At 39.0% G+C, this 24,845-nt stretch overlaps 1 protein-coding gene across 3 annotated transcripts in view; it reads left to right on the top strand.

The window, feature by feature from the left end:
- KDM4C (lysine (K)-specific demethylase 4C) overlaps window positions 1-24,845 on the top strand; it is a 312,590-nt gene that overhangs the window by 87,999 nt on the left and 199,746 nt on the right. For all 3 annotated transcript variants that reach the window (XM_008577433.1, XM_008577435.1, XM_008577434.1), the window contains exons 5-6: window positions 8,295-8,488; window positions 24,599-24,648. In XM_008577433.1, the coding sequence (XP_008575655.1) occupies window positions 8,295-8,488; window positions 24,599-24,648 (244 nt within the window). The remainder of the gene's footprint in view (window positions 1-8,294; window positions 8,489-24,598; window positions 24,649-24,845) is intronic.

Here is a 24,845-nt window from a genome sequence, read left to right as displayed (position 1 = left end):
TTATGCCTGGAACCAGGGTCTTCATCAACCTCAAACACTCAATGGTTTAGACTCAAGGCAGGAATCCCAATGTCTCTGCAATCTTTTACTTGACTGGAAATTTCCCCCATTTTTCTTCTTTGTCTTTTCATGCTCATATTTACCTTTAAAGTGAACAGTCTATCTTTTTATATGGCACTTTTGTCGCAGAATTTTTTTGTTTCTTTCTAAACTTGCTCTATGTTGGTTATTGTCTAGAATTCTAGAAAAAAAACCAAAGCACGCTGTTTGGGTATTTGATGTATAAAAATGCAAAAAAGGAAAATAAGACTGTTTTAAAAGTAAACAGTGGATAAGTTAAAAGAAGAGAGCGTAAGACATTTTTATGGAAGGGAAGAATTAAAAAGAGCTATCATCAAACATTGTAATTAACTTTAAAGCAGAATGAATTTTGATTTTATTCTTATTGTGTAAAAATCCTAAAGAAATCCTGACTAGACTAGTTTAAAGTATGAACCAGAGCTTTCATTTTAGTTATTGAAAGGCACAATTTTCTTTTTGTTATTGAGAAAAGACTACACATTATTGTTGCTTTGCGTTGCTTCGCCCCCCACGGATTTGTCATCCCACTTCCCCTGGGTGACAGAGATGAAAGGATTACTTTAAAGCCCATCTCTTCTGAGCAGTGAGAGGCCCCAAAGAGGTTAACTTCCCAGGCACCCTCCAGTGAGAGGCAACCCTTCCTTGGGAAATTAACGCTGAATCGGGGTTCTCTTCCTGCATTTATTTTCCAGACCAGGAAGTTACAGGAAGAGAATAAAGGTGGGGTTATAGTTTAACAATATAGGCTGGTAACTTTCAGTGAAACAAGCCAGATGACATTCCAGTAGACAATTAAGTGGTCTTATCAACAACAGTTTGATCTTAGCAAACATTCCTTCCTATAGCAGTTTCTCAGTATCTTTATATAACAGTAACTAGTCTGTCTTTGAGCCAGCAACCTGCTGTGCCACAGTTCTTATCTTGCAACAGAGACTTATAGCCTGAGGGAAATTTCCTGTCCTTGCAAGGTCAATATTTGAAACCGCAAGGCTTTGGAAAACCAGGCCCTGTGAAGTACATATGCTTTATAGTATATTCCACACATTATAGTGTGAAATGTACTGGATTTTGAAATCTGTAAAGAACTAACTAAATTTTATTTTTCCTTCTTCATGTGCATTACCTTTAAAACTTCAAGGGCTTTTTTACAGCCTATGACTTCATGGCAGTTAATTTAAATGAGCCGTACCCTAAGTTACCAGCAAATTAGTGGAGGTTTGGTAGACAGTCTTTTGTTTGAAACAGTACTCTAGTAGATACTGGCTGGGCTGTGATAAGGGTCGTGGAAAGGGATGATAAGAGCTAAATGAGAAAAAGCATAATTTTGCCTTTTTAAAAAATACTTAAAAATGGGTATTTTTTACTTAAGTAAAAATACAGTAATGTGGTAATGAGAAACACTATGTCATAAGCTAACTTATAAAAATGGAACCAGTGCCAGTATTTACGAAGAGATTGGTTACAAAGAGCCAAAGATTTGCTGGAGAGAGAGTGCATTTGCTACTGAGGAGACTGACAGCACTGTCTAATTTTCTTTTTTTTAAAAAAAAGTTTTTATTGAATCAAAATGGATTATATAAGTTTTGGGGGTTCAACATTGAGATATGTTGATCAAATCAATATTACTAGCATATATATTGTTACAAATCATAATTATTATTTATACCCCTTTCCAGTCCCTCCCCATCCCCCTTTCCTTCCCCTCTCTCCCCTCTAATCATCCTAGATTTCTTCTCTCCTTCTGCAAGAATAATGGTTACTCTGTTGATTTGCTGCCCAAATGATCTGTACAGTACTGAGAGCCGTGATCAGGTTCCCCAATACTATCATAGAGCAGATGCCTCTTCCATCACTCTGAAATGGGCTTTGTGGAGAGGGACTCCTTCTCCTTTCTTTATCTCTGCCGATGACTCTCCTTGTGTTAATGCACCAGTGGCTGGCAGACCATCTGTGTGGTGGTTGTGGCATCTAGCCGCCTTCCAGCAGCCATGGTTATCGAGGTGGCTGTGGTGGGCCACCCACATGGAGGAGATGTTTTTGGCATGCTCCTTGGTGCTGGCAGTTGCACTGTCTAAATTTCAAACAAGGAGGACTGTAAGTTACTGAGCACCTTATATCCATCTGTTAAATGAAGGTGTTTTTGTTTTTGTTTTTCTAGCATGGAGAATATTCCACTGCTTTTGAGATGTGTGGTAATAAAATAGATACTAATTAGCTACAGAAGTTCAGGACTTGGTGCTACTTTTTTCATTGATGTTGGATATAAAGAATATATTACTGTTCTTTTTTTTCAAAGCTTATTTACTAAGTTTTAAAAGATTTTTATATGCATTGTCTTGTTTCTTCTCAATTATCTAACAATGGGGGTGTAAGTCATGATATTAGGTATAAGAGATGTCCCCAGCTAGCAAGTTAGTAAGCTTTGGGAACGGTGACTTCACTGGGTGCTAGCTGTATCAGTCCTTGGAAAGACCAAGAGCACAACGTCTAAGTATGAGAGTACTTCAGAAAGTCAATATTATCTTTTAATTTTGTTTTTCCGTAAACTTTTTCACCTACCGATGTACACCTTTGTAATGACTTTTTCATGGTGGAAGAAGTGTTGTAATCTGCTCCATCTGTGTACTCTTTTTGATGGCCTAATTTGAGTCAGAGGTAGACCTGGAAACTGTAGAATCTTTAACAAATTCTTTTAGTATTTTCTCAGGGTCTTACAGTATCTAGGTGAGTGGATCTTCTTTTTTTAATAATTAAATTTTCTAATGAAGTAATATTTTCCCCTGTGAATTCTTACATTTCAAAAGTTTTCGTTGGACATTACAAGTCCAGCTTAGAGCTGAGCATGTGCCACTGAAACTCAGGAGAGAGATGGGGGCTCAGAGCTTTTTTTCTTTCTTTCTTCCTCTCCCCCCTCCCCCTCCCCCTCTCCCCCTCCCCATCTCCCCCTTCCTCTGTTCCCCTCCCTCCCCTGGCTGGTATGGGGATCTGAACCCTTGACCTTGGTATTGTTGGCTCACAGCTTTGTTTGGAAATTGGCCACATGGGGTTAATTTGAAAGTGCTGACGATGATGACAGGAAACCAGGAGGAAGAGAAATATGGTTTGCATGTTTACTTGTCAAGGATGGAATATGGAGTGATGACAGTGAAGATGTGGAAAACCTCAAGTGAGAGTGACAGGATAGTGGTGTAGAACTAATTTGGGGGAACAAGAGCTATATAGACTTTTCTTTTACTATATGAAGGTGCCATAAAATATGATTAGTAAGATCTCTGTGTGTCAATTAACCAGCTGTTTTTCTATGGCTAGCTTGGCTTTTGTGTAAACAAATGAGAAAGTAGTCCCTGAAATATATAAAACAGAGTGAAAAAAACCTTGACTGTTTTGTGTCTTCAGTTGGAAGTGTTTTATTGGTCATCCAGGGCCTTTTTCATCCTCAGTGTTGACACTGTAGCAGCTTCTAGTGTTTACGGGCAAGTGATTCTAGCTGTTCTACTTGGTGGACAAAGCCAAGTGTTTTACCAGATCACCTTTGCTGCAGCTCATAGAACCATCACCTGTGGGATTGGCAGATGTGCCTGCAAGTGGCTGAACCTCCAGCACAGCCTCCTCATCACTCTGCTGCCTCCCAGAGGCTCCTCTTAAGAAGTCACATAGTTTTGTCCAGGGCTGTGCTAGATTCACTTATTCTGGAGTTGGTTATTCAATTTTCATTATTATTCAGGCTTTGCATTTTTCCATTTTACTTTGTTTATATCTCTTTGGCCATTTGCATATTGAATTTCTACACAGTGAAGGAACAGGGTGATAAAACATGCATGTAGAGTCAATTCCTGTTAGGTTCATGCCACCTGTACAGTCTCACTCCAGTTACTAGGCACATTTATGTAGTACCTGATAAGCTATTTAGTGGTGGGCAAACCTTTTATTGGGTTATAGTAGTTTACTCTGCCTGAAGCTTACAATCACTGATTTTGTGTTTACAGCTTGTCTCCAAAACTGCTGCTCTTTTTATCCCTCTTAAATTATTGTCATAAGTGTGAACTCTTTAATTAATACCTGTTATCTTTTTGCAAATGTGGCCACATCTGTGGCCACAAATATATTTTGTTTAATCCACATGGCTTTAAAAGTTGGTTCATGTTACATACCATTTGAATTTTGGGATTCACTAAGAAACGGGAGATCCGGCATCATTCCCCATGTGGCAATAGGCAGGAACCGAGTAATTACTCTCCCCTTTAGACAGGACAGTAGATTATCTCCAAATACCCCCATATCCCCCAACACACATGCACCTTTTTTGACATACACCTGGCTACTTCCCTCATTGATGTTACGTGCCTGGCTCTTGGGGCACCCTTAGACTGTAGGACCTGCGTCATTGCTCAGCTCTTCACTTTCTGATGTGGTCTTTGGAACATGCTGCTGACCACCCTCCCTACCATGAGCTCTTAAGTGCCATCTCTGATGAGGCCTAAAATTGTTTTTTGTTGTAGTTACATTTGGGCTAAGGAATTTAGGGAACTGTCTACTGTAATCCTTCCCCTAATATGTTGTCCCACACAGTACTGTTTTATGGGATGTAAATTTGTTATATCAGCAAGCTTCCATGGTCAAATACTATTTGGGAAATGTGGAGTTAAGCAGAGTTAAACAGGCTTCCATCCAATAGATCCTCTCAGAACATTTGAGGTATCTGTGGCCACAGGTGGAGGAGGAGAAAGGAGGCCAGATTTTCTGACCACGGCATGTGGCAGGGCTGAAGTTACACTGGAAATCTTAAGAGAAGTTGAGTGTCTATGATTTTCGCCTTATCTCTGTGTGTTAGGTGGAAATGGCTCATTGTTTGGTGAAGTTTCTAGCATGGCATGTTGTTGCATTGTTGTCCTCAGTCTTCCAGTGACAGAGTGAAGCTCCTGCAGAGGGAGTACAGGATGCCTTGGTTCTCAGACAGCTCCTGACTCTGGTTGTCAGGAGATCGAGGAGTTCTTTTAAACTGTCATTGAAGATCTAGTTCTTTTAAACTGTTATCTAATTGCTGATAGGAGGAAGATACAGTGATTGAAAGGAAAGATCCTTGATAAAGTTCTCAATTACACATATGTGCACAAATCATGGTCCAATGGTGAATGATTTCAGATAACAGATGCAGGGTACATAGACACATGGAGCAGGACAGGCCTGGGATGCCGAGTGGGTCACTGTGGTGAAGGCAGATGGAACTGAGGAGAAACTGTCTGCTCACTGGAGGTCAGCTGAAGTTATCACCTGCTGAATATTGTTAGAAGAGCTTTGTTAGAGGAGGACAGAGTCTGGGAAGAGACATTTGTCTGTGGTCTTGGGCTGCTGTGCAGACTTTGTCCTGAGACTTGGTGGCTTTAAGCTTTGAATGGTTTGGCGAATTCTGACCTCTTATTGTGGGGCTTATTTGTGGGTGGAGTCTTTCTGGAGATTGCTTTTACACTAAATCAATTCTATCACCAGCTCTTAGGTGAATCCATTTGCATCATAATCTTTGCCAGTGTTTGTGTAGGGTGTCTGCATGCTGGGTGCGAAGAATGCAGCAGCTCTGTGTGCTTGCCCCTCCTAAATTTTCCTCAGATCTTTGTTGACAATTGATGCTGAGAAAAGAAGACGATACATTATATTTTAAAAGGATCAGAACTGGAAGCCTAAAATTTAAAAACAAAGAGGTCTAGGAGTCATATAGATTTAGGTTAATCATTACCACCTACTACTAGCTAGAAGTATTAGTTTTTTTTTATCTGTTGGTTATAACATTACCTATTTTATAGGATTGTTTTGACTATGTGTAGCATGTATGTATGGGTAGTTTAATAAGGTAACATAAGGTATAACACTTCACCTAAATGATAAAGTAGGCGTATTCCTTGTCTAATATGTGAGGGAGAACTGGTACTCTTCATAGAGCCCTTGTGGAGGCTGTCCTTGAAGGCAGTTAGCCAATTTAGTCAATAGTAAAGAACAAAAATTAAATGAATTTTGAAGCAATAAGATTTACCTCTCTCTGTTAATACCAGTTACTCTTTGTATTTGCACAACTCCTTAACTGAAATTATATGACTTTAGCAAAAGTGGTTAAGTTTCAGCATTATGACAAACCTTGCCTTGCCCAGAAGAACCTGCTGCAAACATTTTATTCACCCATTAATGGGGAGAACTTCAGTAGTGAATTTTTGTGGATTTTATTATCATTTCTCACATGGTTGGCTGTTGTTTCTGGGAGGCTTTACTGTAAGATTTACCAGACAATAGTAGGAATATTTCTTGTATCAGTTCTAATACTAAATAAGTTTTATTTTCCAAAGGTTTTATGTCCACTAGCTTGTTTAGTACTCTTGAGTAACTTCTGGGAGGGTTCTCGAACCCTCATGTTTTCATGAAGAAAGACTTGAAGCTCAGAAAAGCTCTGTGATTTTCGTCTTGCTTATAGCTCCTGGCAGAGCTGGGGTTATAATCTGGGTCTTTTCAACTAAATCTTTGTTCTACCCTCTTCCCCTTAGACCCGCAGGTCTAGGATGTCAAGGGATTCTTCAGCCTGTGTTATTTTTGAAAGATAATGTCAGTCAGAAACAAAAGTTAGATGTTTCCATATGTAGGAATTTCAGAGGAATAGTTGGTGTCTAAATTTGCAAGCTCATTCAGTTTAAAAACGGTTCCTGTAATATGGTGCTCATTTCTTCAGATTCACTGCTTCAGTAATGACTTTTAAATAGGACTCTATTATTAGAGTGATTGGACTGAAGTCTGATTGGACTAGAGGTAAGGGACTGCATCACTATAAATAGAGTGAGATAAAATATTTTACATAATTTGATTAAACTTTTATGAGTTCTCATAAGTTGGAACCTCAGATCTTCTCCTAACAGTGACTTACTTTGGCCAGTTTTCAAGTAGCAGACTTTCCAGTGTGGGGCTTCAGTGTTAGATGGAATGACTAGGGGAATTTGGGAATTAAATTATGTTCTCTGGCACTTTCAATTAAGTTACCTGAGGCAGAGCTTCATTAACTGCTCATCAATAATTTTCTTAACCCAAGGAAATAAGATTAGCACATTGATTAGAGAATCATTTAAAGACCAAAATGAAAACAGAACAATCCTAAGAGCTTTCAGGGTATAAGGGAAGTGTTGCGAGTGGTCAGATGTGAGGCCACTGGCATAGTTATTGGAGAGGGCCATTTCAGTAGACATAAAAGAATACTTCTCTTTAATAGCACCACGAGGAGGTTGAAAGGGATTTAAAGGCATTGCAGTTTCTGCAAGATTGCGTAGGAAAATGCACAATCTCTGATATTTAGAATTTGATTATGAGAAAAGTATATGGGAAAATATATAGTTTGTAAAAATTTCTAAGCAGTTGTGAGCTAATAATTAATTGGTAAGTTCTAAAAAGACCAGAATCTTTTCCTATCACCTTAACTCTTATACCAGTGACTCTGACCTCCTTCCTGCCTTCCTTCTCCCATAACCAGCCATGTTGGGTTACTGTTATAAAACTACATTATTACAGCAGTTTTACCAAAGTTTAGGTAAGTATTTTTAGCAGGCATTATGTATTTAAATTTTCCCATCAATATAAGAGGTTAATATTTAGTTGAAGGAGCAGTATAAGCACAATAATCTGTGGTTTAGAATAGTGCTGAGTTTTTCTAATAATTATAGTGAAATTTTTAGGAAATGATGTATCACATGCTAACATTGAAATGGATAGGGATGAGAGAGGGATGACAGAAGATATATTTTGCTACTGGTTTCTTGAGATGATGTCTGAAATTGAATTGTCCTCTAAATTAATGTGCAAAAAACAAACAGGAAGACCAAGACAAAGATGGAAAGCACAAAGCAGATCATCTGCTTTGAGCCAGTGACTTTTTTTGTTAGCAGCAAATGAGGAATGGGACCTTAACTTCCATGTCCATTTAGAATCAGGAAGTTATTCAGGATAATTTTATTCCAGTAGTTATATGGAACCACGTTATGCTGGTGGTAATCTTGGGTTAATAATAATGGATCCATATATATATATATATATGGATGGCTCTTGTATAATGACTGCTTTATTTTTAATTTTTCAGTAAATTGAAATATACTGTGTAATAATTTTGGGAGATAGCAGTTTGAATAGGAAATGTTATCTTTCTTAGTTTATTAATATTTGATTTCTCTCTTTCTTTCTCCTGGTTCTAGGGTGTGGATGAGTGGAATATAGCTCACCTAAACACGGTCTTGGATGTGGTTGAAGAAGAGTGTGGTATTTCTATTGAGGGTGTAAATACCCCTTATCTCTATTTTGGCATGTGGAAAACCACATTCGCATGGCACACCGAGGACATGGACCTCTACAGCATTAATTATCTCCACTTTGGAGAGCCCAAGTCTTGGCAAGTTACTCATTTAATATTCATTTGCTTTGGAGTTTTGAAATTTGGGCTTTATACACATATTGAAGAAATTTCGTTATTTGATTTGTTAGATTCAGATTTATGTGAGCTGTAAGGAAGTTTTTGACAGTAATAATTAATTATCTTCTACTCTGCCCAGGATTTTGCTTAGAAACCACAGACCTAGCAGTGACTTGTATATATAAAGCTCCCTGAGACCATTTTGGGAGCCAGGGATTGATAGATATTTTAGTCTTGAAGAATTTGTTTGGCATCTTTACTTCTCTGAGCATTTATTGGAGGGTATGTGGGAAGTAGATAGGAGTAAGAAGGTGACTTCCTTTATGTAGAGTTTCAAGAATCTTTGTGATCTTCTGGTCCAGCTTCCTGTAAATAATGACAAATTCTGTTCGTGTGCAGGGGCTAGAGGGAGAGGAGGGATGAATCAGGAGGCCTGTTAGTGCTCCTTGGATGATGGTATGGGGAAAAGAACAAGAAAATTATCATATTCATGTTAATGAATATTCTTAAGTTGCTATTTCCTGTGTTTGTGAGCCTCTTCCCTCATGTTTCTGAACAATGATTTTAAATTGTGCCTTTGTAAAGTGCATCATATGGTATACTGGCTACCCATTCGTAATTAATTATTAGCCTGACTGACTATCACTGTGGTATCCTTTGTGGTCAGCCAAATTCATGTTGCAGCTTCTTTTCGTTGTTTAGTCTTAAGAGAGTTTAAATATCAGTTCTATTTTCTATAATACATATACATGCAGGATAACAGAATCGTACGAAGCATCTACTTGACAGCCCAGGAAATATGATTTTTCTGATGGTTGTGAACATAAGATGCTCTTCAGGTGCTGGTGCCAGCCCGCTAGCTGTCTTGCCTCCCTTTTGAAGATAACGGCCCCTTTCAAGTTCTGTTGATCCAGTGTTGAAATACATTGCATAATGTCTGTCTCCATCTCACCATTACTTCCCCTTGAGGTTTTATCATTTGGTGAAGTGTAAAGTTGGAAAATTCTCCAAAAAACTTAAATGTAGAAAAGTTCCTAATGATAAAAATGACATTTAAATGGAAGGGCAAATATCTTAAGACGTATAAGATAAATCCAGGCAGTTCCTGATGGTTTTGGAGTTTGGTGATCTAAGAAAAGTTAGCGGGAAGCTGTTAAACTTTATTTAAAATATGCTTCACTTGTATGTTTCATTTGATAAATTCTTGGCATTCTGCTCTCTTAATGAAATGAATCACACTTAAATATTTTAATAGGTCCTCTAGGACTACTTGGAGAGGCTTCGGTGATAGTACATTGTGATGGGATTATTTGTTACTCAGGTATTTATCCAGAGCTAGTTGTGAGCACACACTTAAGGCCCCGTGCGTGTCTGTCTGTTGAATTTCTTCAACACCACTGTAAAGTCTGTTGGAATGGCATCCTTTAGTGCTTTTGGGACTTAGCTTTGAGAGTAGGAGAATACTTTAAACAATGTATAGACTCCTGGGCAGTTTCTCAGTGCTTTTCCTGACACTCACTTTCAGTGTGGAAAAAAATGAAATGAAATGGATGAATTCAGCATGTTGGTAAAATCTAGCATATAGGCAGCTATATACCATAATTTGCTTAAGAAATCTGAAAAGTTAGCAGCAAAACTTTTCTGGAGATTTGTTAGAAATTAATTAATGAAGATGCCTGTGACATTAGAGTTTTTAGTATTAGGAGAATTTAGGTGGAGTCTCTGCTTTCTTATTAAGAAAGGTGATTGTCTTTCCTTTTCTTGGTAATGGGTTGATGTTGTGTCCTAAAGATCACTTAGAGAAGGATATTCTGGTCAGGGATGAGACTGATTCTAGTCTTGTGTCTTTAGAAAAGAGCACTGCTGTTCATGGGTGAGAACAGTTATGCTCATTTCCAAAGTCTTTCTCTCAGCATGTATATTTTCAATAGTTAATTACTGTAGTCATTATTAAGCATATAGGCTTCATTATATACATTAAGGGTAGATTTCTTTTTTTTTGAAAAAACTTTTATTGAATCAAAATTACACATATTTTGGGGGTTCAACATTGAGATATGTTGATCAAATCAATGTTACTAGCATATATATTGTTACACATCATACTTATTTTTTATGCCCCTTGTCCACTCTCACCCCATCCCCTTCTCCCTCCACACTCTAATTACCCGATATTTCTTCTCTCCTTCTGAAAATATAATGGTTACTCTGTTGATTTGTTGCCTAGATGATCTGTCCAATGCTGAGAGGTGTGATCAGGTCCCCCCAAATTATTGTAGAGCAGATGCCGCTTCTGTCACTCTGGAATGGGCTTTGTGGAGAGAGACATCCTCTTTTCTTTTTCTCTGCTGGTGACTCTCCTTGTGTCAGTGCACTCCAGTGGCTGGCGGACCATCTGCGTAGTCGTTGTGGCATCTAGCTGCTTTTGCGACAGCCATGGTTATTGTGGTGGCTGTGGTGGGCCACCCCCATGGAGGTGATGTTTTTTGATATGCTCCTTGGCACTTGGCAGTGTGCCTGGTTTTGGGGGTCAGGGGGTCCGGTCCCTGGTTCCATCCCTCAGGTCCCTGGGCAGGCCTTGAGGTGCTGGCACGGTGTGCCTGGTTGTGGGAGGGGGATCCGGTCCCTTGCTCCATGCCTCGGGTCCCCAGTCGGGCCCCGAGGTGCGGCGTGGTGTGCCTGGTTGAGGGGAGGGAGGTCTGATCCCCGACTCCATGCCTTGGGTCTCTGGGTGGGCCCCGAGACGCTGGCACAGTGTGCCTGGTTGTGGGAGGAGGGTCTGGTCCTGCATTAAGGGTAGATGTCTATTGTCACTATTATCTTTAACCTTGACCATTATTTATAATGATAAAATAAACACAGCAGTGAATTATGGCAGCTAATCTACATTCCATATTCTAAGATAACTACTATAGGAAAAGATGGTATACATGGCTCTAAGCATATGTCCCTGTAGATTTATGAAAGATTATATTATCAACATAAATAGTTTTGAGGTAAACTTTATTATCATTAAGATTAATTTTAGCAATCATTATAATATATTTGAAATTAGCTTTGAAAGGTGGTAGAAAGAAGCAACACATATTTATGTATTCATTGCAAGGTCCACAGTGTGTGTGGCAGAGCTAGATTCGAGGGACACACATTCAGGGCTCTAGTCCTTATTCCACCACTAATATGGATGGCTTTGGACAAATAACTCTACTTCTGTGCACCTCAGTTTCCTCACCCACAAAATCACAAGGCTAGACAGAATGACCTCCAGTGCTGAAATTCTTTGATTTGTGATCAGAGTCATAGGAAGACTCTATGTTTTTTACTTTTATAGTTTTACTTAAAATGCAAGGATGACCAGGGGTGTAAGGTCTGGATGTGCGTGTGCACGTGCATGCACTGGTTGCCTTTTCTGATTGTCCTCTCCTGGCGAATTGCATCCACCCTTCATTCTTGGACAGTTGCTTTTACTTTTCTCCAGGGGTGGCCTCTCCTGTGCTTGACATATCTGTCCTGCAGTGTGTCCTTTTTCTCTTCTCTGGCCTGATGGGCTGGCATTTAGCATCTGTTCCTCCTCCTTCTTCAGTTCTAGCCTCAGGTACCGTATTCTGTGTATGATTATTGCACAGATTTCCTGAGATTCCCTCCTTACTTTCAGGTTCACGCTGCTGTCATCTGTACAGGCATGTCTTAGATTTTGCCTGAAGACCTTCTGGACCATATGCTACCCCTACCTTCGACACCTGTTTTTACATCATAGGAGCAGTTGTGACTACCCTTTCCCCCTTTGTCTGCCCTCAACGACCCCCCAACTTTCCTGTGCATGCCTTGAAATTGGGGTCCATGCTTTTTTGCCATTGAACCATCAGCCCTTAACACACAGGACCTGGCTATAGGATTGATGCCCTGTAATGAATTCTTGTATTGAGTCAGGAGAGTGTTAAATTGTTTTGGATCAATCTGTTTAAGGGTAGGCAAGGAAACATATAGAACATTTTACAAAGATTCTTGTCTAAAATGTAACCATTAAGAATACCACGTTTTCTGTGATTTTAGAGTCAAAGCAGCTATGTACTTAGCTCCAGGTGGAGGCCCTGAGACATATATTTTTACCCCTGTGCCTGGCAGATTTGCCGAGTAAGTGCTCATGAACATAGGTTTGTATTGAAGAGACTTTAGAGGAGCTGATGATTTATTTAAACATTTCTGGCATAAAGGTTTAAGGGAAAAAGAATCCTTAGAGTAAGCAGATAGAAAACTGTGTTGGCAGTCAGTGGTAAAGTATTTATTTTCTTGGAATGAATATTGACTTGAGAGCCAGAATACCTGTTTTAAAGTCCCAATCTGTCACTTACCAGTGGAATGACTTAGGGCAAATCACTGTACTCCTTTCATCATGAGTTTCTTTAACTGCCAAATGGAGGCATGATTTATTCTCGGTCTACTTATAGCATTTCCAGGGGAGTCCAGGGGTATACTGAGTGTAAAAGTGCTTTGTAAACTGTTAAATACTATACAAATATTCATAATTACTATTATTTTAGTAACTTCATGAAAATAAATAATTTTTGCTCATAGTAGTAACTTAAAAGTCTGAAACTTGCTATGATGTGTTTGTATATAATAGAGTGGGAGTGTCAAGCATAAGTAAAATGTGATTGTCCCTGTCAAGCATCATGTGTGATAGTGGTTAATTGCTGGAGGATACAGAATTCAGATGGTACCTTGAATCCTTTCTCAGACCAGTTCAAAAACAGTGAATAAGAAACTTTCAGATTTGCTCTGTAGAAAATGAGAGAGGTGAGGCATAAGAGGACATCTCTTAAGCTACAAAAAGATCTATAATCACGAAGGAAGGTTTTCTGGGTGTTTTTGGAAAAATTAAGGATGGGCTGCAGCATTTTGGACTTTGTTAAATTTTATTCGACAAACTGTGAGATTTTGTTAAAATACTGTGTAGCAAATAAGAAGCGTCAGATCATTTAGGATTGATACACACTTAGTTCAGTGCTTTTTCATTAGATCGTTTGTTCAGTGTGGTGTAGTATTTAAGAGCACAGGTTTTGCACCAGTCTTGAGTTTTGACTTGTGGCATTACTCTTTACTGAGTATGCGACCTTGAGCCATTATTTAATAACCTCCCTGCCTCAATTTTCTCTCCTAAAACACTCAGAAAGTTCTGGTGCCTACCTCAGAGGTACTTGTGTGGATTAAATAACATACCGTGTATACAAAGCACACATCACAGCTCTTGATGTATCATAAGTGCTCGATAGGTGCTAACATTTAATACATTCATTTAAGAAATATGAGGGGTCTTCACAATATTCATGAAAAGAGTTGTATCATCATTTAATTCTGTTTTTTCATGAACTTTTTGAAGTGCCCTCATATTTATTACATGTCTACATGGCATGAGGTGTTTTAAACATGAACCTCATAGATCTTATATTAATAAGGATTTTTAGTTCTAAATGACAGAAACCCAGCTTAAGCAAAAAGTATCTTTGCAGTGTATGTAGTTGGGATAAACTAGCAGCATGGCCCAATCCAGGAGGTGAGCTGCTCCCGTTGGGGTCTGCCTTAGCTTCTTTCTTCTTGCTTCCCTCCACTCTCTCCCACCCGCCTTACTCGTACCCCTTCCTTGCAGTGTATGTAGTTGGGATAAACTAGCAGCATGGCCCAATCCAGGAGGTGAGCTGCTCCTGTTGGGGTCTGCCTTAGCTTCTTTCTTCTTGCTTCCCTCCACTCTCTCCCACCCGCCTTACTCGTACCCCTTCCTGCTCTTTCTCTTCTCCCTTTCTTGTTTCTTGCTTTTGAGGTAAAGGAGAATCTATTAACTTATAACTAGGTATTTGATTATTGTTGAATTGTAGAGTCCAAGTCTTACATTTTAAAAGAATAAACAAGTTACACAATGCCAAATTGACCTAAGCATGTTTAATGTACATCTTCTGCATTGAAATGTGAGCTCCTGGAGCGGGAACCCTGTTAGTCTTGCTCACTAGCTTGTCCCTAGTGCCTGGCACAGCATCTGGCATGAGCCTGGCACATGGTAGGCACTCAATAAATATTTACTAAGTGAAAAATCTTACTGATGGAATTCCTTATTTGAGGTTTTTTTTTTTTGCTAAAACAATCTAAAGTAGAACTTTACTTTGGGGGTTGGGCAGCTTGATAATATTTAATGATACGTTGCATTAGCAACGCGTCATACTAACCTTTACTTGTTAATTTTTCTATTTAGTAACTTTAGATCCATTAATAAGTTCTAATTGCAAATGATAAGACTAATTGGATAATAGTAAAAGCTGTATTCTATTGCTGTTTTGTTTAGAAAAAATATTTGTGGAATCAGCAGTGGTTTCTTCTGGGTTTTATTTACTCTTCCTAGAGAAATTTGCTTTTTAAATAAGAAAAAAGTAAACTTTTAGAAATACTTTTAATTTAAAGTTCTAATAAAATTAACTGCATAAGTTACTCTGATCACTTTTAGGCATATCCATGTATATTTTTTTAAAAAAAGATGACCGGTAACAGGATCTTAACCCTTGGTGTTGTCAGCACCAGGCTCTCCTGAGTGAGCTAACCGGCCATCCCTATATAGGGATCTGAACCCTTGGCTTTGGTGTTATCAGCACCACACTCTCCCAAGTGAGCCACGGGCCGGCCCCCATGTATTTATTTTTTATAAGCTTACTTTTCAAAGAGTAGAGCTTGAGTAGGGTTGTGAAGAGTGTTGTTTGTCTTTGGTGACTCCATTTTCACTTAGTGAAGTCCTTTTATGTGTGCCAGGAACCATGCTAACCACTGTAAGAAATCAGCCCAGGTAACCCAGGCAACAAACGTATCAGGCAGATGGAGTTTTTTGCCCCATTTTTAAACTGAGGATGCTGAGACTTAACTTTTTGGCAGTTAGCTGGTACAGAGAGAGATCCAAACCCTTGACCTTGGTATTACAAGGTGGCGCTCTAACCAACTGAGCTAACCGGCCAGCCCTGGAGACTTACAGCTTTAAGTGTTTTATCTAGTTAATAATGTATCTTGCAGGTATGATTTGAACTCTTATCTGTCTGACTTTTCCTACAGTTTTAAAGAGAAAAGGAAAGAGTAAAGATGAAAGAATAGGTGAGAAGAAAACCTGCCTGTCTTTCTTTTTTACACCATCAGCTTTTAATGTGATTTTATGTAGAACTAACAGAGAAATGTGCTTCTTATTTTTAGGGGGACAAAAGTATTGCATAAGAGAGATTTTCAGAAGGGAGTACTGTGGCTATATTCTAGTCTTGTGATAATTGATAAGTTATGGGGCTGGAGGCACCTTTGGAGGTATGAGTGGGAGAAACCCCTGACCCACCTTCATTTATTTGGCACTTCAGGTTTTTTTTTTGTTTGGCAGCTGGCTGGTCCATGGTGGATTGAACCCTGGACATTGGTGTTATCAGCATCACACTCAACCAAGCTCTCCGACCAGCTCTTCAGATTAGTTTTTCAGATACTTTACATGGAAATTTTCTTGAAGTCAGTCAGAAATAAAACTCCACATTTTAGAAAAAGTGAGTTTTACATTGACAGAAGGGTTTGTCTCCCTGTAAGGAATAGGTGGCGATTCTTCATTACACACCTTTTTACATTGTGTCCCCTTCAGTAAAGTACACTGAAAGAAGCTAGTCAGTCTCTGTCAGGAGTTAAGGGTGCTTTATCTGTCAAACCTATGAGATAAGACTCTGCTAGGGTTGGGACAAGAGGGGCAGAGCCCAGCTTCTGAAGGCTATAACACAGTCCTCCTCAGGCTTGCAGTAGTGTGGGGCAACTGATTTTTACTTTAAAATTAATTCTTATGCCTTTTTATGTGTTACTTGGAATCTATTTTAATTTATTAATAAAATGATGTCTATATTATATTTCTTTTTTTTTGAAAAGATGACCGGTGAGGGGATCTTAACCCTTGACTTGGTGTTGTCAGCACCGCACTCTCCCGAGTGAGCCACGGGCCGGCCCTATATTATATTTCTTTTTTTTTGAAAAGATGACCGGTGAGGGGATCTTAACCCTTGACTTGGTGTTGTCAGCACCGCACTCTCCCGAGTGAGCCACGGGCCGGCCCTATATTATATTTCTTTAGATTGAGAATATTTTGTTGAGATTGTCTTGGCTCCTTGACATAGAAACTCGGTATGAACTAGTTTAGCCAAAAAGGAGAATTCATTGGCTCACATAGCCATGAACGGCCAGAACACCTGGAGCCATTGGAAGTTGCCAGGGTGTGCTGGAGCCTAGGTTTCACTTCTTTTGGTGTATTGCCTTCATTCTTCTCCCTGTCATATATCTTCACAGCTGAATTGCCAGAGAGGAAATCTGCCCCACGTGGGGAAGATCTCTGGATTGGCCTGGCTTGCCTCCTGTGTGCACCTGTAAGATAAGTTGCTGAGGTCAAGTGTAGGAAGGTCTTGGTCCTGCCTCTTCGGTGGTGGTGGGGGCAGAGGCATGAGGCCTCCATTAGAATTACACGTTTGTATTTGTGGGAGGTAGTTTCCCATAAAAAGGTGAGTGCAGTTACCTGAGTTATTCTGCAGAAGGGAAAAACCCTGTCTCCCACAGATCTATAAGACACAGAAAAGTCCAAAATAAATGTTCAAGTTTTTGCGTAAAATCTTATGAGGGCTGATTAACTTACCCCAACTGACTGCTAATTCATTTTTTATAAGATTTGGAAAGCTGTCCTGTGGGGATATAGGATGTCAAAGTTATTCAAATGTATGTTTCTTTAAGTTATTGTAAAAGCATTTCTAGCAAGTGATTGATCACTCTTATCCAAAGCATAGGCGGTAGGTGGAAATTAGTTTTAAAAGCTGTTATTTGTATTTTTCTGGTTGCTTGAACCAACATTGCTCTTTTTTTTTTTTCTAGTAATCTATATGGCTCTAATTCCCAGTATCACCACTTGACTGTGTCCTGTTCTCGTAGAGCTTTTATTTCATTGATTTGTGAGTTTTGGTCTTGTTTTCCAGTGGGATTTTCAGCTTCCTGAAGGCTGTACCATATGTATCCTTCCTCTGTAGGTCCAGGCATCACAAATTTTATATATATGCACAGCTTCACGCTTCTTTCAGTCTTTATTGATCTTCCTATAATATTCTTTTTTAGTTTCTTATTGATAAGTACTACATAATTGGTTTATGGAATAATAGTCGTGCCTCCTGTGTGTTGCCTTGATTAGAACTGGCCTCATACATGGGAAATTTTAGAAGCTACAAAAAACTGTTCAAAACTTTTAATATTTCTATTGTCAGTGATAATAACAGATTTGTATAGGTTGCTTGAGAGAAACCACAGACGATGCACCTCAAATTGAATATAGTCAATTGTTGTGACTCCATCCCTTTCCCTCTCCCGCCCAGTGACTACTTAATTCATTTATTTGAAGACTAATGCATAAAGTTTCTAGAATGTTATTTTACAACATATATTTCTGAGATGACATAGTTCTGTAAGAGAGAGAAGGCCTACGAATACCCAGAAATTTTTACATAAATTATCCTTTTTAGTCTGCCTTGTGTAGTGAGTGTCTGGTCCATAGCCAGGCATTCAAGTATATATCTAATTCTAAATTCTTTGAGGACATGGATGTGTCTCATACTTTTTTGTATCCTTTCAAAACCATCAAATAAAATGACTATCAGTGGATACCCTCAAGTACATATTAGTTTGTTGGAATTAATAATTGTTTATTTAGGGGGCCGGCCCGGTGGCGCACTGCTACAGTGCGCCACTTGGGAGCGTGGTGGCACTCTCGCCGAGGGTTCGGATCCCACATACAGACCGGTTCCCGCTCACTGGCTGAGCGAGGTGTGGGCGCAGCACCGAGGGTTGCCATCCCGTTGCCGGTCCCGGTCCGGTACGGACGCGACACTGAGGGTTGCGATCCGTTGCCGGACACGAAAAAAGACAAAAAGGAAAAAAAAAACTGTTTATTTAACCTTTAGGACAGTGTTCTTATTTCAGATATAATGTGTATTGCCAACGGTCCTGCTAACATTAAAAAACTATGAGTCACTAATGGGCTATGGATATACTAATTAGATATTTACAAGGCAATGTTTTATTTAAAACCACAGTTTTTTTATGAATTAAGAAAAAATTGGGGCCGGCCCGGTGGCTCACTGCTATAGTGCGCCGCTTGAGAGCGCGGTGGCGCTCCCGCCGAGGGTTCGGATCCCACATACAGACCGGTTCCCGCTCACTGGCTGAGCAAGGTGTGGGTGCAGCACTGAGGGTTGCGGTCCCGCTGCCGGTCCCGGTCCGGTACGGGCGCGACACTGAGGGTTGCGATCTGTTGCTGGACACGAGAAAAGACAAAAAAAAGGAAAAGAAAAAAAAAAAGAAAAAATTTAGGGCCGGCCCGGTGGCGCACTGCTACAGTGCGCCGCTTTGGAGTGCAGCGGCGCTCCCGCCGAGGGGTCGGATCCCACATACAGACCGGTTCCCGCTCACTGGCTGAGCAAGGTGTGGGTGCAGCACTGAGGGTTGCGGTCCCGCTGCCGGTCCCGGTCCGGTACGGGTGCGACACTGAGGGTTGCGATCCGTTGCCGGACACGAAAAAAAAAAGACAAAAAAAAAAAAAAAAAAAAAAAAAAAAAAACAAAAAAGAAAAGAAAAGAAAAAATTTATTATTAAGGCCAAGGAGAGAAGAATTCCTCTAAGCACATCTTTGGGTGGTTTACTCAAAAAATAAACCTAAAATGATAATAGCCTGGTGGCTGTGAAATAAACACTTTCTTGAAGTGAATACTATTAGGCTGACATTTCAAACCATCAATAGGTAATGCTATACTTTTCTAAATGTACTAGATTCATTTCTCCAATTCCTATTTTCTCCATGGAGTGTTCACTTTGTAGTTCTCCTTTCAAGATTTGCTCAGTCTGTTTGTTTACCAAGACTTCTCAAAGGATAACTCCCTATTTCTCAGATGACTCCCTCATTGTCACCCTGGCTCTTATTGTATCTCTCTGCCTACCTAATTAAGAAGTTTAACGTTACATAGGAACTGTCAGGTGTTGGCAGAAACATTTGACTGTTTACTTTTTAAATTTTTATTTTAATATTTAAGGAGACTTAAGAAGGAGCATTAAGTGGTTTGTTAAAGCCATAGAGCAGGATTTGATTGAACCATTGGTCAATAGATGCAACAGGAGAGAGATGCCAGGGTTCTGGGTGGCAGCAGGTCTGTGTGACGTGTTTGGCTTCTGGCCTTCAGGTAAAGACAGTAGTTGAAGGCCCAGGGCTTTGTCATGATCAGATCTGGTGCTCACAGAGATTACTTTAGCACACCGTGAAAGACAGATTGGAAGGGCATGACGAGAAGTGGGCAGCTACTTGTGATGGTCAGTTACACCTTATCTTAGAGACTTAAAGGGCGAGCTGCTCTGAGTGGACACACTCATGTGAGTATGTGAGCTCTTATGAGGTTTCTGCAAACAGTGCCTTATAGTCGTGTGTTACAATTTATGTTACATGTGTAATGTGCACAGAAAATTTTGCTCATGGCAAACCCCTAGAGAAATTTCACTAGAACCCTTTTAGAAAATAACTTTAAGTGCTGACCATGTGACCTTTGGCAGAGGGTTGCTGTGAGGACTGACTGAAATACTATGTGCAAGATATTTTTTATCTTTATATTTTATGTAATTGTTGGACATCCAACAGTTTAATCTTTTTGTTGATATTCCTCATTAGGACAGGAATCCTGATTTTTGTCCTGCTGCCTGGTAGGTGCTAATTAGAACTGTGAAGTAATCTTAGAAATGTAAATAAGTAGTGATACTTCTTTCAGATTTAAGATTTACACATCCTAGAGTTAAGGTGTTCCAGCTCATCCCTAGTGGCGATAACTTTGGGGGCTTTGAAAAACCAAAAGTCTTTCCCCCCTCCTTGTTCATCTACCCTTATTAGTTCATTTTAACTGCCACTTGGTAGTAAATCTGCATGGGACGTTGATGTTCCTGAGATCCATGTACTGCAATCTAAACTTTCTGAAGAAATGCACGTGTATTCGATTAGATCGATGTTAGCAATAGCTCTGTGTATCTCTACCCCGTCCACTTAAATAAAAAATGCCTGAGTTCTTCCTGCAGTTCTTCATACGTGGCAGGTGCTCAGGAGCTATCTATTGAATTCAATTAGAGTACATTAAAGTGATTCTTACTAGCAGCATATCTATTTTAAAAGAAAATTTCCGGGAGAGTAACCAAAAGAATCTTACAGTCACCATGTATTTGTTGAGTACCATGCACATCCTTAGGCCTGAGGGGTGAGAGGAAGAGGAGTTCAGGGGCTGGTTGTCAGACTGCTGGAGGGTTGGGTTTTGGGTATTTTGAATTGTTGCAGAAAGGTACTGTGTCTGTGTCTTCCTGGGATCTATCAAATTATAATCAGTCTTTTATGTACCTGTCTGACCCTGATGATGTGATTCTTTGAACCAATATTTCTTGAACACTGTCTCGAGTTTACTGGATATGAGGGTCAGCAGGTCAGGCTCACTTCATTGCATTATAGTCATAACGAGCTCCTAAATATTATTCAGTTGATCCTTCCAGTGTTGTTCTGTGAGGTAGACACAGTCTGTCAGTGGTTATGTGACTTGTGCAAGGTCTCTTAAGTGGTTCCCTCCAGTTCTTGTCAAATGTGCTCTCCAGTCAACCAGAGGACATTGTTTGGTGGACAACGAAAATGTATGCACCTTGCTGTTTGGTTGTCTCTTTTCTTTCTATCTCTACTTATGGTATGTATTGAAGCAGATTAGAGTTGTCTGCTTTCAGATTGATGCACTTGTCCATCAAGCAAGTGCTGTGGTCCGACTAGCAGAGGTGCTGTTGCAGAGAATTCAGTGGGTCCACTGAACACAACACAACCGAGTGCTCCTGAAACCAGGCACCTACTTTCTTACAGGCAAGGACTGTCTGTCAGCCTACACAAATCTCCTGTAGGTATGGAAGCCATATAGTTTTCTGGGTTAGCATTTTGACTTAGGCCATTCATTGTGGTATTACTGAAGAAAATATATGAAGGAAAAACATTAAAAAAAAAAAAAAAAGCCCTGGGATACACAAATCCCTCCTACAGGCAAGCTAAGGGGATTGGTCAACAGGATCAGGCATCAGGGAGGTTGCAGGGAATCAAGACCAAGGAGAGGTCCTTGGATGTTGTAATTGGAAGAGAGCCTGTGTACGTTGATCCCAGTCCCTGTCAGAATTACCTAGAGAGCTTTTATCAAGGTAGGCTGGGCTCCCCACCCCCAAGGGACGTGTGTGCCTGTTGTCCTTCGTTCTCCCAGGTGCCAGTTACTGCCGGTAATGACAGGTGTTAGCAGTTCTGCCCCTGTAGTGGTGTGGAAACAGAAAAAGCGTTTGGAAACATGAAGCTGGATTGTCTTTAAGGGCCCTTCTAGCCCTGTGACTTGTATGTAGAGAACAAAATTTGAGCTTCATTGAGTGAGATAATTGGTTTAAAGTAGTATCATTTGAGCAAGGTTTTGTGGTTGCGAAGATGCTACACGTATGCTTCTTGACTGCAGAGTGGTCTGATTTTATTGTTTATTATAGGACACTAGATGATTTGACTCTTGGGTGAATTCCTAGAAATTTAAAACTATTCTTTCTTAGTTCTTTATCATGTTGAATCTGATGATGAACAAATGGATAGCACTGTCTAATGATTACTTCCCAGTTTAACATTATTATTTATGTTCAGTTTTGACTCCTTTGTATATCAGACCCTAGGGCAAGGTATAAAACATTATACAGCTATGTCATGTTATTTAAATATTATTTAACAAAACATAGGATTGTTAACTTTGAGCAAGATAACTAAGTGACTAAAAATGACTAAATAAATCAGGGAAGGGAGAGGATCCTTTCCTTGACGTTGTTTTTGCCCAGCTGTGCTTCATTGCATGTTAGCACAGTGTGGCTTTCAGTTTGAGGATTTGCTTCTACTTGAGAAGTACTGCATGTCTTCTTGCATGTGGGGTTGTGACTGGAGGGATGTTTTTATCATTTGATGATTTCTTAAGCTATTGAACTATAGCAATGGCTGGTTAACTGTACGAATTTTATTAATAATTATTTATGATCTTAAAATGACTTGGATTTTTTTTTACTGTTTTAATTTTTTAAAAGCATTTATTTGTACATGTTTATGGGGTAAAGTGTGTTGATTCAAGACATGCATGCACTGTACACTGATTCACCTAGAGTGGATAGTGTAGGTTTGTACCCATTCATCTTTTTGTAGAATTTGAAAATAGACTGAGATACTGTCCCAAATCTAAAGAAGAAGAGTAGGACCAATTAAATAAAACATCTGGCTTAGATAGAAATAGCTTTATCTGGGTAATAGTATACTTGTAGAAGAGAGAATTTGGGAGACTAGGCTAATAAGGGCAGGAGAGGTATGTATGGGAGTACTTCAGAAAGTTTGTGGAGAAATGGAATTGAAAGATAATACAAGTATTTCCATAAACTTTATGAAGTACCCTCGTGTGTATACATACATACATATATATACATATATGTAGTCCCCCCTTATCTGCGGTTTCACTTTTACAGTTTCAGTTAACCGTGGTACAGCACAATAAGATATTTGACAGAGAGACCACATTTACATAACTTTTATTACAGCATATTGTTATAATTGTTCTATGTTATTATTAGCTCTTGTTAATCTCTTACCGTATCTAATTTATAAATCAAACTTTATTATAGATATATATATCTAGGGATTGGTACTATCTGTGGTCTCAAGCATCCTCTGGGGTTACTGGAACATGTCCCGCATGGATAAAGGGGGACTACTGTACGTACACTCACACATCCCTATGTACCTGTACTGTTTTTCCTTTTCTGGGTATATTTGTGATGTAAACAAGGGATTAAAAGCTGGTAAGAAGTGGCCATAAATATACCTTGGGCGATTGTCATTTAGTTATGCTAAAATTTTATCTTCTCAGTTTACTTGGAATAATTTTATTAGCAGTGCTTTAAGGAACAGGATATATGGTTGAATTTTCTTTTAGTGAATTGCCTAGTTACATTGGATCCAATTAAGTTTTGCATTTTATCAGTAGCATTAAATACAACCAAGTTTGGATTTAAGTACAGTGAGATAGGTTACTTAAGCAAGAATTAACTTGTACTTAATATATTTTGAGCTACTAAGTATATAAATGTAGGTCTTCAAAAATAATATATTGTTTTTACTTAAAACATGAAATGATCATTTAAATTTATTTTTAATATCTATAAATTTTCTCGTTAAAATGCCTATGAAATTTAGTATTTGTATAGGATATTATGAGATTATTGCTTTAAAATTTGTTGGTAAGTCCACAGTTAATAATCTCGAGTACTTCACTTTTGAAAACACCAGGAACTAGAAATGAGTATTTCTGTTCTTCCAGTGTGAAAAATTGTTACTATAATTGAGATCTTAAAAGTCATATGATTATGAAATAAATAAAAGCTGTTCTTTAGAGCCGGTAATCTTTTATTTAAGTTCTGTTTGAAAATTATAGTGTTCTTAGAAAGGTTTGGTGGAAATATAAATGTTGATAAAATAATTTTGTGTTCTGCTTGTCAGTAAAAATATTTTCAAAGATAAAAAGACAACAGCCCAGATTTTCTTAAAAACAAAAGCCAAAACTAACTAACCATAAAACAAAAACCAAGCAACCGAAAATAGCCCAGGAGAGCTGGTGTGCTATAAGACCCAGGGTAGCGTCTCTAAGCTGTGGCTAGCTGCCCACTATGCTAAGTGGTGTTCTGGCCTTAGGTCTTTGTTCCCTAATCTTTAAAATGTGGTTGGGATGGTGAGCTGGGATATTTAAACAGGCAATTTATAAGTTTATTTTTCTTCATCCATCCAGTGTCTCAGTGTTATGAGCCTGTGATTGGTTTTCTAATCTCTATTCAGGTTGTCTACGTTGAGTATGGTGTTGAATTTTTTTTACCAAGGCATTATTTAAGATGGATGTCATTAGGATACTATTTGAAAAATTGTAAACCTAAAATTTTTATTTTTGTTTAAAATTTTAGGTATGCTATACCCCCGGAGCATGGAAAACGACTTGAAAGACTAGCTCAAGGTAAAACTTGCTTTCTGTTTCTTCCCTTGATAGGTTCTTTGTTTTTGAGGTGTTTTTACAGTGTAGAATGTCACTCTGTTGATTTTATTCTTTTCAGGTTATTGACTTTTAAAGGTTTCTTTAATTGAAAAATTTTACTTTTTCTTCACATTAACTTGTGAATATTTTTTCCTGTTGTGTTATCTTCATGGTTATTT

The sequence above is a fragment of the Galeopterus variegatus genome, unplaced genomic scaffold (assembly GCF_000696425.1).
Source record: "Galeopterus variegatus unplaced genomic scaffold, G_variegatus-3.0.2 Scaffold1509, whole genome shotgun sequence".
NCBI lineage: Eukaryota > Metazoa > Chordata > Mammalia > Dermoptera > Cynocephalidae > Galeopterus > Galeopterus variegatus.
The sequence above is the reverse complement of the archived record's forward strand: the minus strand, read 5'-3'. Positions and strand labels throughout refer to the sequence as shown.